The sequence below is a fragment of the Labrus mixtus genome, chromosome 9 (genome assembly GCF_963584025.1).
Source record: "Labrus mixtus chromosome 9, fLabMix1.1, whole genome shotgun sequence".
NCBI classification, from domain to species: Eukaryota; Metazoa; Chordata; class Actinopteri; order Labriformes; family Labridae; genus Labrus; species Labrus mixtus.
In genome coordinates, this window is record NC_083620.1 from 15,592,250 (window position 1) to 15,609,863 (window position 17,614).

Sequence of the window (17,614 nt, forward strand, 5' to 3'; positions counted from 1 at the left end):
CAAAATTGGGGTAAAAATCCAGAAATTGTTTTTGCTCTACGTCTGCTAGATGGGTGATTGACAATAAGCGAAATAAGATTTTAAGGTAACAAATAGCCTACATCAATATCGTATTTTGGTTGTTTTGCTGCCCCCAAGTGGCAAAAGAGATAAATACTCCCATTTATAAACAACAACACATGATTCCCTGTTGAGTTATACCACACCAAAAACAAATTATATTTCATTTCAGTTTTATTTTTATTTTTAGGGAGGCTCAATTGCATAATGTAAACATACAGCAGAGAACCATAGTAACTCCAAACATGCTAATTTGGAGTAAACAGTGAGTGATAGTAGCTTACATACAAAAAAAACCTAAATATATTATTTCAATGAATAGGCTATTTTGGCACTTGCTCAGCAGTATGTCATCTCTGAGTTGAGAAACGAGTGAAGTGATCAAATACAGTTTGTGTGTGGAGCCCAGCCATGCACGCGCTGCTGTCTGAGCAGATGACGAGGCGCGCAGACCGTCAACCACGCACGCAGCGCCGCACGGTTTAAAGCCAGCGGATTTGGATTAAATAGCTTGTGAGAGAGCCGATGAGCCTCGAGCGCGGGAGGGTGGGAGCTGAGGGCTGATTTTTATCTTTTACCGGATCGAGAAGGGGAGGAGGCAGGGGAGAATGAGTTATTCTTGTAGCAGCACAGAGCCTGTTTGCTACACGGTGTAGCCAGCGCGCGACTAAAGGCTGCGACGCAACTAAAGCAGCTCCTGCGGCGACGAAGCCGAGAGCATCAGAAAGACTCAGCTCCTGTCAGGTTGCGCACCCATCCGACCTCTTCTGTTGGACATGAAAGTGCAGCAAGGCTGCAACTCATCAGACATGGGGATCCCGGTAACTACTGAAGAAGAACTGCGCAGAAATACCGTAATAACGCCCGAAGATGTGCTGGGGCTGCAGAAGATCACTAAGAGTAAGTAACGTGCTGCTGTAATTGGCAAGATGAGAAGAGTAGTTAATGCCGTACAGTTCGACTTAGAGGAGATTAGTGCAAACCATCTGCTGCATGCTTACTTGTTCACTGTGTATTTCTAATGTAGCCTTTTTTAATGTTTATCAAGGGGAATACAAACAGATACCATGGACAGCGACAGTCTGAATGCACCTGAAATAATCCATATCGCTTTAAATAAGATTTAGCACTTTGACCGGTGTGTAACAGTCATAGAGCCTTCTAGGTTAAATCAATGCCATTTGTGCATGCGGTATGGGTCAAGCAGCCTGCTGAGTTTTCCTGCAAAGTATACTTAATGTGGGTGTTTGTAGGTGTTTGCATGTCTGTGAGTGTTTCTTGTGTAGGCATTGAAACCGTGCGGTGTTTGTACTACTTCCTGCTTCTCAAATCTGGGTTTCACTACATCCTCACCTCGAGACACCTGTGGCTTTAAAGGGACTGTAATAGGTGGCCAGAGATGTGATCAGCTGATTATAGCTCGTTCCAGACAGTAAGTCAGCCAGGACGTATGCAAGAGACAAATGCTGCCAGCCTGCTGTTTGTACATTTGTTACAATTATGTGTGCAACAGGAAAACTGTTTTCAATCTAGGTCTATATGCAATTTTTTTTTACTGCACAAGATGTTGCTGTGGGATTGAGCCATATTGGATAAACAAGAAACGAAGCGATTCTATATAGATGCATTTTTATTGACACCATTATAGACAACCAATAACTACACTTCTGAATTAATTGATTGGTTATTTAAAGGAACAATTATTCACAACACAAGATGGATAGATTAATTTGAATTAACACTTTGGGAAATGTTTGTAGCAGTCATTTACATCTTAAAACGCAACATCTTTTTTTAAACTGTCCAAAGAATTTCAGATAAACTTTCTGCCCTCCTCCACTGTCAGACTCTCATACATGTTTTTCATGTCTTGCCTCCTCAACTGGAAAGCCATCCTGGGTCCAGTCAGTACAAATATACCTAAGTCACTCATGATGGTTGTGTAATCTTTGCTCTGCATTGCAATCAAAGTAATCCGGATATATCAGTGGGTTGGCATTATGCTGTTTTTATGTTCAGTCTTTTGAGTGTTATCTGATCTGATTGGGATGCGAGGATTTCTGAGCTTGAAATGCAAGACACATATCTGTGCAAACAGACAATAAAGTGTTATCTTATCTTATCTTATCTTATTCTACACAACACCAAATACCTCAGGTCATTACCGACCCTGGAGCTGGAGTGTAAATACGTTTGTTTATATCATGGATATCAGGTTGAAATGATAGTGTTGTTGTGTTCCTGAGTCATTCATTTATTGGCTTTACACAGCAGCAAATTAAAATAAAGTAATGTAATTTGTGTGATGTTGACTAAAATGCTACAGTTTCAAATCCTATCAGCAATTAAGTTTCATTCGAACCTTAACTTGTTTGTATTCTGTTTCTATATAAATGAAACGATGCTGTGTCTACTTCCTTATTTCCTGATGAGATCACAAAAATGTCTCCCTAAGGCTCAATTGTTGAAACAACAGACCAATCAAAACACCTTTCTTTTCTGCAGAGATAAACATGGTGCCGGGCCATTGGACATTCATTTTCTGCTGCAAGAGAAAGGAAATTGCAGTTGGAAAAGAGGGGAGCAGAAAGTGTCTCCCCTTGCAGTGTAATTGACTTCTCTACTTGGGCTTTTAGGAGGAAAATTCCACCATTTAGGGGCAGCCCAACTCCAACGTGTCAGGGTGGTGATCAGCGAGGCAGAGCAGCACCGCTTTGTCACAAAGACGAAAGAAGATGAAATATAATACAGAGAAGGTGCTTTGATTTAAAGAAAAAAAAAAAAAAAGCAGAACAGTATCAGTCTTCCTGTTTGCTTATTTTTGATATGTGGGCAGGCAGAACATTGACATAATATTTTTTAACCTTCTTATAGTAACGTAATGAGGTTGCCAAGTTGTCAAGTCCTGTTATTACCATCTCAGAAATATAGCCAAGGTGAAATCCCTCATGTTAGCAAAAGATCTGGGGAAACTCATCCATGCTTTTATTTGCTCCCTCCTCGACTACTGCAACTCACTATACACCTGTCTCAGTCAAAAATCAATCCACCGCCTTCAAACAGTCCAAAATGCAGCAGCTCGCCTTTTAACCCAGATAAACAAATGTGCCCATATCGCCCCAATCTTAGAGTCTATACACTGGCTGCCTGTGGATCTTGTAGAATTAATTTTAAGATTCTTTTAACTTTGCTTTAAGAGCAACGTGGGCTATCTCCTCTGTATATTTCTGAACTGTTCTAAGGTCCAAGCTCGAAACTAAAGGGGACAGGGCTTTTCAGCCTGCCGGAGAAGATTTTACTTGCAGAGTCAGTCGCTCGTTTTATTTCTCTACTCAAGACATTCTTTTACAACAAAAGCTTTTACTCTGTGATTTTTATTTTTAATCTCTTATTATACTAGTCTGTTTGCTTTTATGGTCTGTTGTGATGCACTTTGTTACCTGTAAAGTGTTATTTAAGTATTATTCATTACAATAACTCCTGCCACAAGAGAGAGGTGTGTAATACAACTATTATTGGTTGTGATCAACATGTGTTTTCAAAGAAATATTCACCCATACGGTTGTTTATCATGTTCCCTGCATTTCTGGAATTGTTATTTACTTCTATGTTATTGCTGCTTTTTCAAATCTACCTAGTCTAATTGTTTTTTTTTTGTGTGTGAGCGCTGCAGTCAAGGCCACAAGGGTTTCCTTTTGATATCAATAGAGAATGCTCTTAGTAGTAATATCACAATGTAATGGTTCTTCCTTGGCCCATTCTACACCCCACCAACATGTCACAAAATTAGGCCTGTAGTTTCAGGTTAATCCCTCGACATGCAGACTCTTTGGATGGATCATCAAACAGCCATGTGGTTAAACAACTTCAGGTGCTGTGTTGGTTGAAAATGGTTGTTTAAGGCAGTGGTTCCTCAGGACCCACCACACCTCCTTAATAAGCAATTGTGACCCAAATTGATGAGATTTTTTTTAATGAAAAATGGCGCAGTTCGGACCTTGGACAGTACAGAAAATATGTGACAGAACAAAGAGACGAGACAAAAAAAACATGTTTTGAAAGTTTTATTCTAGGGCTGCCCACTGAAAACGACTCTGCGACCCGCTTTTGGGTCCCCACCCACCAGTCGAGAACCACTGGTTTAAGGAATCAGTGAGACAAGAGAATATGAACCAAGTTTGGGAAATAAGTTCATGTTTTTAAAGGTTTCGTCAGATCAATAAAAACTGAAAGACAGTTCTCTTTTTATTTTAACACCTTTATTATCACACTGTGGGGTTACGGAGTGATCTAACAAGATAGTGCCCTGACATACATTTGACTGGCCAATGTTATTTAACAGTTACAGCTAAAGTCTAGTGTCATAGTTGAACTTGTTTTATAAGGCAAATAGTTGTTGTTTTGACATGCTGGGGTGATCAACTGGCTTTAAATTCAGAAAGATGGTTTCGCTTGTTTGACATTGAGGGTCTGAACACAGCCTTAAACAATATTGGTTCACAGGCTTTCCATGAATCTTCCATTTAATACAGGCCATCAAAAGATCCTTAAAGGTATTTCAGTATTCTGAGGGACAGAATTCTCTATCGTTTTTACTTGCAAAAATGCTTTCTGTTTTCTGCCATACATAAAATAGCAATTATTCTTTTTTTGTAATATTCCTCTTTGTTTTCATGCATAAGCTTCAGGGGACGGATAGTAAATCAATGAGTTAATTTTGAGTTTATATGATTATGTTGTAGATAATCCTTTAGCAGAGAACACCAAACTTTAGCGAACACCAAACTTTAGCTCGTATCAAGGACCTCGAATTTCCTCACCCATGGCTTACATTGGAAGTGTGATAGATACAGATTTCATAATGTCCTGAATGAAGAGGAGAGGCTTTTGCAGATAGGAAAACCTCGTTTAATTTTGTCCTAAAAAGCTCTGTCGATGAATGAATGTATTGTAGTAGGTGAGATTGTCAGTGGGTCAGTTTAGAAATTAAAAAGTTGAATTTTCCAGTTGCCTTGATAATAATGCCAAAATGTTTCTTTTGAGGCTCTGCCAAACCATATCCTCTGTTTTTCTATCGGTATTTCTGGATTTGAATGATCTACTTTGGTACGTTAGAAGCTCATCCAGATGAGTTACTCAGTCTGGTTGCTATTACACTAAGTGTGATCAATTATTTGGCCTTAATAAGTCTGGGACACAGAGCAGTGTTTTATCTACGGAGGGCAGGATCTCCACTCTGTGATGTCTGCCAACACAATGGATACAGCTTTAATTAAAATTGATTGGTGCTGCCTGTTCTTAATCTCTCATGCACAGCTGTCACAAGGTTACTCTTTCAGGGTGATCTGACGTGGAGACAGACGGCATGTCACACATCAGTAATTGACACAGCTCCATGCTTGTGCCTGGTCTTCCTCTTGAATCAATCAGCTGTTGACAGACTCTCCTATTCATCACCTTTATATTATGTATGATTCTGTCTGTTACGTTCGAGACAGTGAATGTAGCAACTTCCCCTGATTGGATGTAGTTTATGAAAGATTTAAATCAGATGAAACCGGGATGATCCTAAACAGAGAAAAGGCAATATTATTCCCTTTTTGTGTGTGTGTGTGTGTGTGTGTGTGTGTGATTGTGTGTGTGTGTGTGTGTGTGTGTGTGTGTGTGTGATTGTGTGTGTGTGTGTGTGTGTGTGTGTGTGTGTGTGTGTGTGTGTGTGTGTGTGTGTGTGTGTGCGTGCGTGCGTGTGTGTGTGTTTTTGTTTGGGGTTTTTTTGCCTTTTTTTTATGGAGAGCTGCATGTTCCAAGAAATATTCAACTGTACCCAGAAAAACAAACAAAAAATTTGTGAACTTCGTTCACATGGAAAATATAATGGAAGATAATGGCAGATAACAATTTGAATAAAACACATTTTGTACAATTGCTGGTTTTAGTGTTTTGGCCCCTAGCCCCTGTCACAAAGAGGAGTTAGAGTAGAAATAGCTTTTGCATGTACTTCTAGTCAAGTCATTTGATTGATAAATAATACAGTCTGATTGGCCAAAGGGCGTCAATTACCTCCTGAGAAGTGGACACTGGACACCTTGTAGTCAAGGTCAAAATGTCTGATTACAGTCTAAATTAACGCACTTGCTTTTTGTTATAGCAACAGGGACCCAGCCTAGGCCTCTGTTTACAGTTAATGCAACCACGACAATGACAATGAGGGACTGTCATGTAACATTTATTTAAACCTCTTTGGAAAATGTGAAAACTTGGATTTAATTTGTTTGTGAAGATCTTGTTTTGATTTTGGGACCAATACGTGGTTGGCTGGTTAGCTAGCTAGTCTTGGTGTTAAATTTACATAAGAAAGAATACTTTCTCTATGTCATCATCTGTACCCAATTTAACTGAATTTGAATCTTGCTATCGTACTGGAACTTCAGGTTAATTGCTGAGCCAAACACCTCTAAGTATAAATATCTGTTGGCGTAGCTAAGACCATTTTTATTTGCTGCAAAAGTGAATAATGTATCTATTGTTTTAGAATTTAATGAGATGGGAATAACCTTTTATAGATATTAGTCAGACCCCCATAAAGAGAAGAAGGTTGAGGAGGGAAGACATAAATCATTGGTGTGCCTGTAGGTTCCTACTTGGTGAACAAACAGTCACAGTTAGCATGTGTTTGATTGTGTGTAATGGGTGAGTGCACACTTAGGCGTTAGATAATACTGAATATAGTCAGATTACAGAAGCTCTCAGTCCTTCCCTGCATATCTTGCGTGAGTCTAAACCTTCTTCAGCTGTGGAAACTTACTTTTGCATGATTTATAGTATTTTTAATGTAATGGCGGGAATGTTCGGGGGAAAGTGGGGACACATTTGCTTTCTTACCAAGACTTTTTAGAAGCCCCCTTTCAGAGAAAATGTATACAACTCTCTTTTCTGAATGATACACCTGAAACTTCAGCCAGTCTGACTCTTTGGGAAGGTCGACAAAATCTGCCCATCTTTACTCTAAAGCTCAGTATTTACCCAGACAGGCTTCCCAAAAATACTGCTGCTTCACCATGTGCTGCGTGTTTATCTTGTTGTAGCTGTTCTTTGGCAAGCGCCCATGTTCTGCTGTTCAGGTATGAGGATGTGTTGTCATTGCTCAATTACCAAGACATACCTTTTGAGCTTTTAAGGGACTGGTGTTTTTTTTCTTTTTAATCATTGCTAGCTGTTTTCATCCATTTCCATCCTTCATGCTAAGCAAGCTAACCCAAGGGTCCTGGTTGGCCTAGCAGTTCATTTGCGTACCCAATGTACAGAGGCTGTCGTTCTTGAAGTAGGCAGCCTAAGTTTGACTCCAGCCTGTGCCTCCTTTCCCACATGTCATTATTCACTCTCTCTCTCTCTCTCTCCTTCCTGGTATCTGATTCTATCCACTATCTGAATAAAGTCAAAAATCCCCCGCCCCCAAAAAGGAAAGCTAAGCCAACCCACATGCTGTAATCAATCTTTTCATCTACTTTTCTTTTTCTTATTAAATAATTAGCTAAAAATGTATTCTTTCCTCCCGTTTCCCTCTATCAGAGTCATGGATTTAACAAAGGAAAAGGGAATAGAAACGGGTGCTTTTTTAGATTTATTTCTAAATAGTTGTGGAAGTGCAAATTAATGATAGTTAGACATTTGTTATATACACTTAGACCTTGCCAATGATAGATAATATCACTTTTACTATGTCTGAATGCTTTTTGTGAAGCCACAATCTACAGGAAGTGAGCTTGGCTAGCCAATCTGAAAACAGGAGGAACAACTGTACCTCAGAGCAATGTGTTACACATACTGTCTCGTTTTTAAAAAAGTAATGAGCATAGAGGTAGGCTACTAGTACACAGGTAAAAGGTTACCTTCAGACAGAGCCAAGCTAGCTGCTTCCCCGTCTTTCAACTCTTAATGCTGTGCTAAGCTAATTTCTTGTTGATGTTAATTTGCGGTTCAGTGTCACCCTTAATGAAGAAGCTGCAAACACAACACATTTCTTCATAAACCCACTCATGGAGGAATGTTGTTTTTTTTCAGCCAATGATGCGTGCCAAAGACAAGGAAGATTAAAGGAGCGACTCTCATCTGCATTCAGCTGCTCTCAATGCAACCTCTGCATGAACTTGAGCGTTTGCCTACAGGTGCTGTAAACTGAGAGACAAACACAGGTGCACTTTATATCATGGTATGCACATCAAGGCGTAAACCTAATGTCAAGAGCTGCCTTCGGCTATGGATTTTTTTCAACGCGAAGACAAGTAAACATGTCTGCATTGTTCCTCCTCATGTTCTGGGATTAATTCAACACACTTTTTCCTTGTTGATTGGCGGCCATGGAGTCAAACTGAAAGAATAAGGCATGTGAAGTCAATCCCTGTGGTTTGAAAGTCGGTAACGCCGGGCTAATCTTTGGGATTAGGGAGCTATAAGTGGCTGCTGGCTTGCTCTTTATGAATGCCTCTTTGGTGTCAGACAAGCTGTGCGTATATCTGAATACAAGAACACAACATTACTCAAGACTTTGTGCTAATTTTACTCTCTGTCTAACACATCCTTTCAGGACTGCACCTGACAGAAAGGGATTATGTTTAACAACAGTTTACAGCTGGTGTTTTTTGGTCTTTGGTCTGTGTCTGATGGTTATTTGTGTGAAGTTTAAAAATCAGTAACAAATCTAAAAGCAATCATGGTAGCTATATGACACACCCCCTCTTAATATTCTGCATCAAATCTGCAGACTCCTTCTGCGCTCTATGGTTGTGAAATAAAACAAAGAGAGGCCTCTCCGTCTGTAGGTGGAGGCATCAAGTATAGCTTCACCTAACATGGATCATTTCATTTGCATACCCCCGATTCTAAACCTGAGATGCGCTCCTCTGATTTGCTGCTCAGCATGTTGTTGTTAAGCAGTCAGGTGGATGAGGGGAAGGAAAAAGACTGGCACACTATCAGAAGGAGCGTTGCTAGGTGACAGTGTTGAAGGAAGTGAAGTGGAGCACTTTGTGTTTGCGTGAGAGAGAGAGAGGCGGGTGGGTGTGTGCGTGTGTGTGTGTGTGTGTGTGTGTGTGTGTGTGTGTGTGTGTGTGTGTGTGTATGGAGAAAGAGGAAAAACTGTAAGAAAGAACATATATATCATGTTTTGGAAGATTGTACTGGAGCCTGTAACCTCATGAACTTCTTTGTGTTTTTTAAGGAACAATTTTGATTTTGCGAAAAACAAGTTCTCTCTTTATTTCAAAAAAGCTTCCAAGCAGTGTCTCAAACCAAGCAGTGTCTTTTAAACTTTGTATCCAACTTCTGAGCTACAATAACTCGCTGCTAGCTGTAGCCCTGTTTAGAAGAGAAATCCAAAAGATTGTTATCAATCTTCTCATCCGACTTTGGAGCAATTTTTACAATTTCTTCAGCCACATTCCTATCATACAACTGGTTGACATGCAGGGAGTTGTGTTACCCAAATCAAGAAATGTATTATTTAATGATCCTCTATATTCCCAAATTCATGTTTAAACATCTGTTAGCACTGTGAAACGAAGCCCTGATTCATCATAAAACATACTAAGACAAACAGCAGCTTGGAAATCATTCACATCCACCACACGCAGCAGCCACTGTGTTTCCCATTTTTTCCCCCTCAAGTGCAGCGTCATCTTTTCTCCCATCAGCTCACACCCCATGTTTGCTGATAAAATGAGCTTTTTAAGATTGGCTTCAAATGTAAAGTGCATTATAAATAAAATGTATTATTATTATCATGAAGAGGGCAGATTTTAATAAGCGTAATAACGACACTAAAGCATGCCAAATTCAATTAACTGATCCATGTGCTGAAATGAATGTATAGTGCAATGCGGGTAACAAGTCTGGGTTTCATGTTATTGTGGGTGGTACATGGTTCTGTGTGAATACTCAACCTCGACTGAGTGAAAGTGATTTCACTTGCTGTTCTTTCAGATGAAACACTCCATCTGTCTCATTCAGCAGGTTTGGCAAGTTTCCACCACGATTCAGAAAACAAATCTATTGGTCATCTGCCCACAAAGAGAACTGCTCAGTGACAGCAGCTTAAGATGCACTCGGTGTGCTGCTTATAGGTTTCCATTCGAGTTCCATTTCAGCAGGACAATAAAATCAGTTGACCGACACATTTTATCCTTTAGAAATGCTGTCTTTGTAATTTAACTTTCAAAGAAGGTTCATATTTGTATGACCTGACTTTATTTTTGAGAGCATGTCACATGTGATGATTGTCTTTAAAGGGAAAATATGTAACTTTAAAATAACAGTTTCAAAGGATGATTTAATTGCACAATAACTATCAACACGGAGAAATGCGTCTCTACCATGTCTGCAGCACGGCCCGATTGCCTGTTCACTGTACTATGTCACTTTGTCACTTCTCATGAAAAGTGTGTACAACTTTTCAGCACTAGTTCACCCAGCAGCCTTAATTTTAACGAGAAGCCAGTTAGCCTGTATCTTTATGTTTTGATTCAATGGCTAAGGCTAAGAGTCAGAAGTGTACAGTGACAGATGAAGAAGAGAAAACAGAGAGTGACCGATCAAGAAGCAGAGTGTGCATCCCTGCAGATAATATTCATAACAGCTGCAGATATATAATTTAAGTAATTCTTGATTGGTTACTTACTCATTTACCAATTTGCTAATAATCATTAGCTTCTATTTAAAAGCTGATTTAGAGTTACTGTCAGGTTCGGTAAAATAACACAGTGAGATGACCCAGAGGCAGACTTTTATGAGCAAAAAAAACAAAACGCGAAACAAAGAGCTTGCATTGATAAGTCCTGGAATCAAGTGTTAGACAAAAGGTCTAACTATAAAAACAGTAGAAAAGTAGAGGTGACACAAAGGGGAGGGAACGGAGAGAATACACACTGGATATTCATACATAAGTTAGGTTTACAAGACACAGGTGAAAACATCAAAGAGCAGGCACACATTTAAAAAAAATGGGGAAACAAGGTTAGGCATATTTGTGTAGTTAGATTATTATAAATTGACAGATTGTGCCAGACATGACAAAACCAGACATGAACCACGGGGCAAGAAGTTAACAAATAAAACAGGAATCACTAAAGACCGTACTTGGGACTTTGGCAGTTTCTAGTGTTTCATTAGCCACAATGATAAATATATTTTATTTATCATGTTAAATTAAACATATTCATACTCAAATTTTTGCCCTGACTTTACAGCCCCTTGTGACATGCTGAAATGGGTGTTATTTGTTTTCAGTTCTGTAAGATAGCAAGGCTCACTCCACAGTGTCAGCCCTATAACATACTGACGAACATCAATTTAGAATGTTACATAAATCCTCTCTGCTGAAGGCAATGAGCAGGCTGTAATTACTCTTCTGCATTTTACATGTCAATGTCCTCGGCCTATGAATAAATGTTCATGTAGATTACATTACAAATCTACTTACTCATAAAATAGAAGCATTAAAATAAAGAACCGCTGTTTATTAATAATGTTATGGATGCATTAGAAAGAGTTTTGCACAGTATGTTATCCACATTTATGTGTGTTCTTGTTTCCTTGCTTTTGCTTGAACAGACCCACAGTCCCACAGAGTAGATAAGCTCTCCACACATGGACTGATCTTGCACTAGGGGGCACTGCGTCAAACAGCAGCAGTTTTTTAATCCTCTTACTATAGTTTAGAAGAAAAAATAGACACTTTGGGTTTTGAGCCCAGAGCAGCGTTACATGGACAATTATTGACCAAATTCGAGAAGATTACCATGGAAACGCTTAGGCCATGTGCTACTGTTTGTTGCCGACATATATAGAGATGAGCTGAGTGCATTCTGCCATACATGTTCAGAAAAATGCAATAGCTGCCGTGAACATATTTATACATCAAATGTATGTCCGTGATAGGTATATACAGTATGCATGCATACATAGTGCTAAATGAAGACACATGATTACACAGCTGAATAACATATTTGTTCATTTGTTCATTAGCTCTGGACGTGTTTCTATACATAGAATCAACCAACACATGTGTTTGCTTTTTGTTAATAATACTGCTGCATGTCATTTTAAATGACTAGCTTTAGTGTTAGACTTTTTTTATTCAAAGTTAATTCAGTAAGCTCCATTAGTGACTGTTGAAAGACAAAAAAACTTTCTAATACATTCTAAGTATGTATTTTTAAACACTTTCATATCAAGATATAATATACAACTTATCAAACCTAATAGATTATTTTAGACATGATGTATTCATGTACACTCTATGACACACTTAATGCCACATTAAGAAAGGATTTGGTGAGTCCTTTGAGTGATCTACTTATTCATTGTCAGTGTATCTGCATTGGGTCAAAATTAACTGTGACATGTCAAACTTTTAAAAAAATGTATTTTTGTAGTTAGCTTATTATAAATTATCAGGTTGTGCCAGATATTCCTCCAGGTGTACATCCGTTGTAAGAATATCCATTCCAGTGTGTGAGACAGGGAGCTCTGAATAAACCTGTTTCACAAGAGGGCCACTTTTAGACAAAGTGTCAGGTATAGCATACTGTTCTTTATGAAAAGGTCTATAAATACCTTGTAGCAGGTGGCTCAAGCCTGCGTGGCCCATCTGCTGCCTAAAACCTCAAAAAACAGTGAAGCGGCGTGTGTGTGTGTGTGTGTGTGTGTGCAGACACGTACACACACACACACTCACCTTAAAATGATCATTATTATTATCGTTATTATTTCTTTTGACCTTATTGTTGCCCCTTTACATGAAGTCATTGAAGACCCTATTAACCTTATGCAACATACACTGCCAATAATAACTGCCCGCACCATAACCCTAATGAGATATGTGTGTGTATGTTCATATGTGTGTGTGTGTGTCTGTGTGCGCGTGTGTTTCCAACCAGTCGGTCCATGTGATGATACAACACAATAAGCCTCTTAGGTCTAATCCCGTCCCATTGGGAGGGGGGTGTCTCACACATGCTCATACTCTCTCTCTCTCTCTCCCTCTCGCACTCTCTCTCTCGCTCTCTCTCTCACACACACACACACATACACACACACACACATAACAAAACACAAACACAGAGTGGCAATGTATCAAATGTATCATCCTTACTTGGTTTTCTGTCTTCTAGTGGGCATGTAAGCAGTATTATAAGGAGAATTGTGTAAATGGACTTGGTTCAGCACTTTTCTCTTCTGTCTACTCAAAGCACTTTTCTCACACATTCACACACTGATGGCACATGCTACAATGTAGTTTTGTCAATTTTAGCTCATCCCATTCACATTCAGACTCTGCTGACGTAGCAGTGGGAGCAATTTGGGGTTTAGTCTCTTGCCCAAGGACACTTCAACATGTGGCTACAAGGGCTGGGGATCAAGGAGAGATGATCCACTGAACCACAGCCCCGGCACCAGCTGCCTGTCTGTTGTGTGTTTTTCTGTTCAATCTTTTGTTTTGGTATAAGGTGTATGTAACACTCTGCATTCAAATTGTATACTTATCAAGTTCAAACCATTCATTTTATTTTGAAACCTATCAAATTAAAACCCAATTTGACCTGGTATGATGCCTGAGATATGATTAGTGCAGAAGAAGTACTTGGAGGGTGTGTACTCACTGAGACTTCTCAAGCAAATTATCTGATGTGTGAGGTTACTGTGGGAAGCATTTTAATTCAACATTAGGTGAATGAGTTAAGCATGGAGCAGATATTCAGAGGTGCACAACAACAGATATGACTGTATCTTTGCCTGTATGAGAATAGCCCCTAAAGGATGTTTTTTCCCTCTATTTTTCCAGATTATCTTTGTTCTCCAGAAGAAAATGTCCACATGATTGACTTCACCAGGTTTAAGATCCGCGACATGGAAACAGGAGGTGTCCTCTTTGAGATCACTAAACCTCCAACACCAGGTCAGACCACAAATGTTATAAAACATTCTCAACATTTGAGTAAAAGTCTATGTTTTGTAACATGTCAGCCACTTCTTTTCTTTCATGTCTTTGTCTGATATATTCAAATGTTGTTTTATGTATTAACTGTTATTGTCTGTCTTTCCTTCAGCAGGAGGCAGAAAGCAGTGTGACCCCAACGCCGGGCGCTTTGTCCGATACCAGTTCACCCCAGCATTCCTGCAGTTGCGGCAGGTTGGAGCGACGTAAGTCAACTTTCCTTTGTGTGTTTTTTTTTACACTCAAATGAAAATACTGATGAATCAAATGACATTCTGTAGACTGCCGCACTGACAGAAGACAGACACCGCATGTAGGAGGTATGTGGGTGTGAGTGTGGGTTGACAGGCTGACGAGCATGAGTGTGAACACAGAGCAGGCCAGACCCCCCACTGAATCAGGGACCAAATATCTGTCAGTGCTTCTGTGCCGTGTTCATCATCAGACTCCTACTCTGTGACTGGTTTCAATCCAACTCATGAATCTAGATAATATTATGGCTTTATGGAGAGCTGCATGTAATATTTAAAGAGTGTGTCGTGCACCAGGTAATGGGACAGGATTTAAGTTAGTGTTGAGCATAAAACTCCATAAAAGATTTTTCATATTGAAGGCCAGTTTTCAGCAAAAGAGTCTTTTTATCTACAATTATTTTTTTTAGTTTTGGCCTTGAAAATCCTACGTAAGTCTAATGGTTTGTTTTTTAACAACAAGTTAAGTAATTAAAGAGTCTGGATCACCTGTTGGCTTATTTGCAACCTGTTTGATTGGCTGAGTCCGTGTTTTTCTTGCCCCAACTGACCTTGTTGTTATGGTTGTATTTTGGTAAGTGCAATGTTGTCCTACCTTAAAGAGGTGACTGCAAAAATAAACAAAAAAAAACAAGGCTAACGTTGAAATAAACTGCATTAAATGGTACTACAACATAAACAGAAAGCAAGCTAAAGTTTGATTAGTTGTCCAACAGCAAAAGACTAAAAGCAATTCATAAAATACATTTTGTCTGGCATCTTCCTTAGTTACTTTCTTTTTGTCTCTTCTTAGCCTCCTCTGCTTTATTATCTTTACCTCTGTCATGTTGTTGTTGTAATGAGAGTACAGGGGTTAGCTTTTTCTATAATAGGTTTAGCTGAGTGACTTAACAACATCATATACCTCTCTCACAACCATGCCTCTTATAATGGAGAACTTCAAGTCTTAATATACGTTGCGATTTAAACGGATGTCATCTATAAAAATGCACCAGCTTTGATCCAGTGGGTAGGATGTGGATGGAAGAGGTGTAATAACAAGTCTGCATACCATCAAAATCATTTTTAAAAGTTGTTTTTTAGATCAAAACGTTTGAGCAAAATGCTTGAGCTGCGTTTTAAATACATATTCAAATGTATTACAGTGTATGATAAAATGTACCTAGTCATTGAGCATCCCAAGTTTGATAATGAATCCCCCCCACCCTCCGTGTTTGTGCAGAGTGGAGTTCACAGTCGGTGATACACCCATCAACAACTTCCGCATGATTGAGAGACACTACTTCCGCGATCAGCTGCTCAAGAGCTTTGATTTCGAGTTCGGCTTCTGCATGCCCAGCAGCAAGAACACATGCGAGCACATCTACGAGTTCCCTGCACTGTCTGAAGATATCAGTGAGTTTCACAAACATACGTCACAGCGAGAGAAAAAAAAACACCCACACAGACATTTTATGAGATCTAACAAGATTTACTGATGCAGATCCTGCGTGTTGTGTGTCTCTTCTTTTCCTCCCAGTGCGAGAGATGATCCTGAACCCTTATGAGACGCAGTCTGACAGCTTCTACTTTGTCGACAACAAGCTGGTGATGCACAACAAGGCAGATTATTCCTACAGTGGGGGTCCATAGAAGAAAACCACCCTTCACCTCTCCCTGTTCTAGACATTTTCCATAATCCATGTTCCTCTTCAGGACCAGAAAAACAAGAAATATGGACTGATGGACACACTCTTTTCTCTCTATTGTTAACTCAATGATTTTACATTCAGGTTTTCAGCTGCCAGACCAATAGATTTTCTCCCTTTGCCTCTTTGCAGGAACATTGAATTCTAGCAGTTTTAGCATCTGTGTGTGTGTGTGTGTGTGTGTGTGTGTGTGTGTGTGTGTGTGTGTGTGTGTGTGTGTGTGTGTGTGTGTGTGTGTGTAATAGAGAGAGAGAGTGAGAGAGAGAGAGAGAGAGAGTGTGGGCAGCAAACACATGCAGTGTCGGTACATGCTGTTGATTTCAGTCTGTGTACATGTGTTCCTCTTGATCATCACAAAAACTTTAATTTGCATTTTGTAGGTTGTGATAGAGATACAGAGGAAGAGAAAAAAAATGGGACAAAAAGTGTTATTTGTCTTCACTACACCAGACAGAAACACTTGGACACAAAGAAAGAAAAATAAGTTCACCTAAATGCTTTGATTGTCAAATAAACCCCATGAAGATTAGCATTCAGCTAGTTTGTATAGGAATCTTACTCCTAAAGTTTCTTGAAATTCAAGTAGCACACATCTGAATGACTTTAGTCTGCCATCGTTCATTTGAATGACAAACAGAAATGTGTACTTTGTCTATGTGAGTGTGTCATTTGTTGTATGTTTTCATAGTACTACGAATATTACTTCAGGAGTGTCTTTTTGAATAAATAGCCATTTTAAAGTGTCAGACACCTACTTTAGCTGAAAGTCAGATACCAGTTTTGTTATCCGGTAAATTCTCTCTAGTTCTAACACTGTGTATACTTTAATTATGACAAATGTTTTAATTACAAAAATGAAAAGTATGTAAAGTTTTGACAGCAGAAAATCCATCACTGCAATAAATATGGGATTTTTTTTTTCTCGAATATCTTGTTATCATTCTTTTTTTTTACAGAATATGAAACATTGCACTGAATAAAGACTGTTTACAGTGAAATAAAGACATAGTTAATATATACATAAGAGGTGTTGTACTGGGATTGTGTTCTTGATTTTCTGTTTATAGCTGAATTTGTTTGATCACCCTTGTTTCCCATGTGGTTCGTGATTCATGCAGTCTAAATGTGTACCATATCTTGACATATATATATGTATTTATACATTCATCATATCTTGGTGACAACAACAATCACTTTAAAAGCCAAGATTAAAGATTCCCACATGTTGTAAGAAATAAATAAACAAATTATTACTTTTGTTATCAGTTTTTTAGTCAAACCATTTTTGTTTGTTAAAATCAATCTTAAGTTTTTTATTTTACAAATTAAATTGTTATCTATGAAGCTGCAAATATTGCGTTATAGTTTAATAGAACGCTGCTTGAAACAAAGTGTCTACCACATCACCTGAACACTAAATGATGCTTGATAGTAACACGTTTATTAAGCACCCTCAGTGTCATACTCTGTGCTTGCTGGGGAAGTTTAAAATAAGCAACATTTTTGATTCACTGAAAAAATGTATCAGATTTATTTTAAAATAACAACCAGTTCATAACTTAACACTTTTACATAAACAAAGATAGCTTGTACTAAGTAGCCATAAGTGTTAAAATTACACCTGT

The 17,614-nt window shown here is 38.8% G+C and overlaps 1 protein-coding gene across 2 annotated transcripts; it reads left to right on the forward strand.

The window, feature by feature from the left end:
* The first annotated feature begins 584 nt into the window (after positions 1-584).
* Positions 585-17,228, forward strand: unc119a (unc-119 homolog a (C. elegans)). Of its 2 annotated transcripts, none has more exons than XM_061046454.1 (5): positions 585-960; positions 13,898-14,011; positions 14,166-14,256; positions 15,524-15,696; positions 15,821-17,228. In XM_061046454.1, the coding sequence occupies exons 1-5, from the start codon at positions 837-839 to the stop codon at positions 15,931-15,933; spliced, it is 615 nt and encodes a 204-aa protein (XP_060902437.1). In that variant the 5' UTR covers positions 585-836; the 3' UTR covers positions 15,934-17,228. The 2 variants fall into 2 exon arrangements, with proteins under 2 accessions (XP_060902437.1, XP_060902436.1); XM_061046453.1 differs by having other exon boundaries at positions 586-960; positions 14,163-14,256.
* Positions 17,229-17,614: the final 386 nt, after the last annotated feature.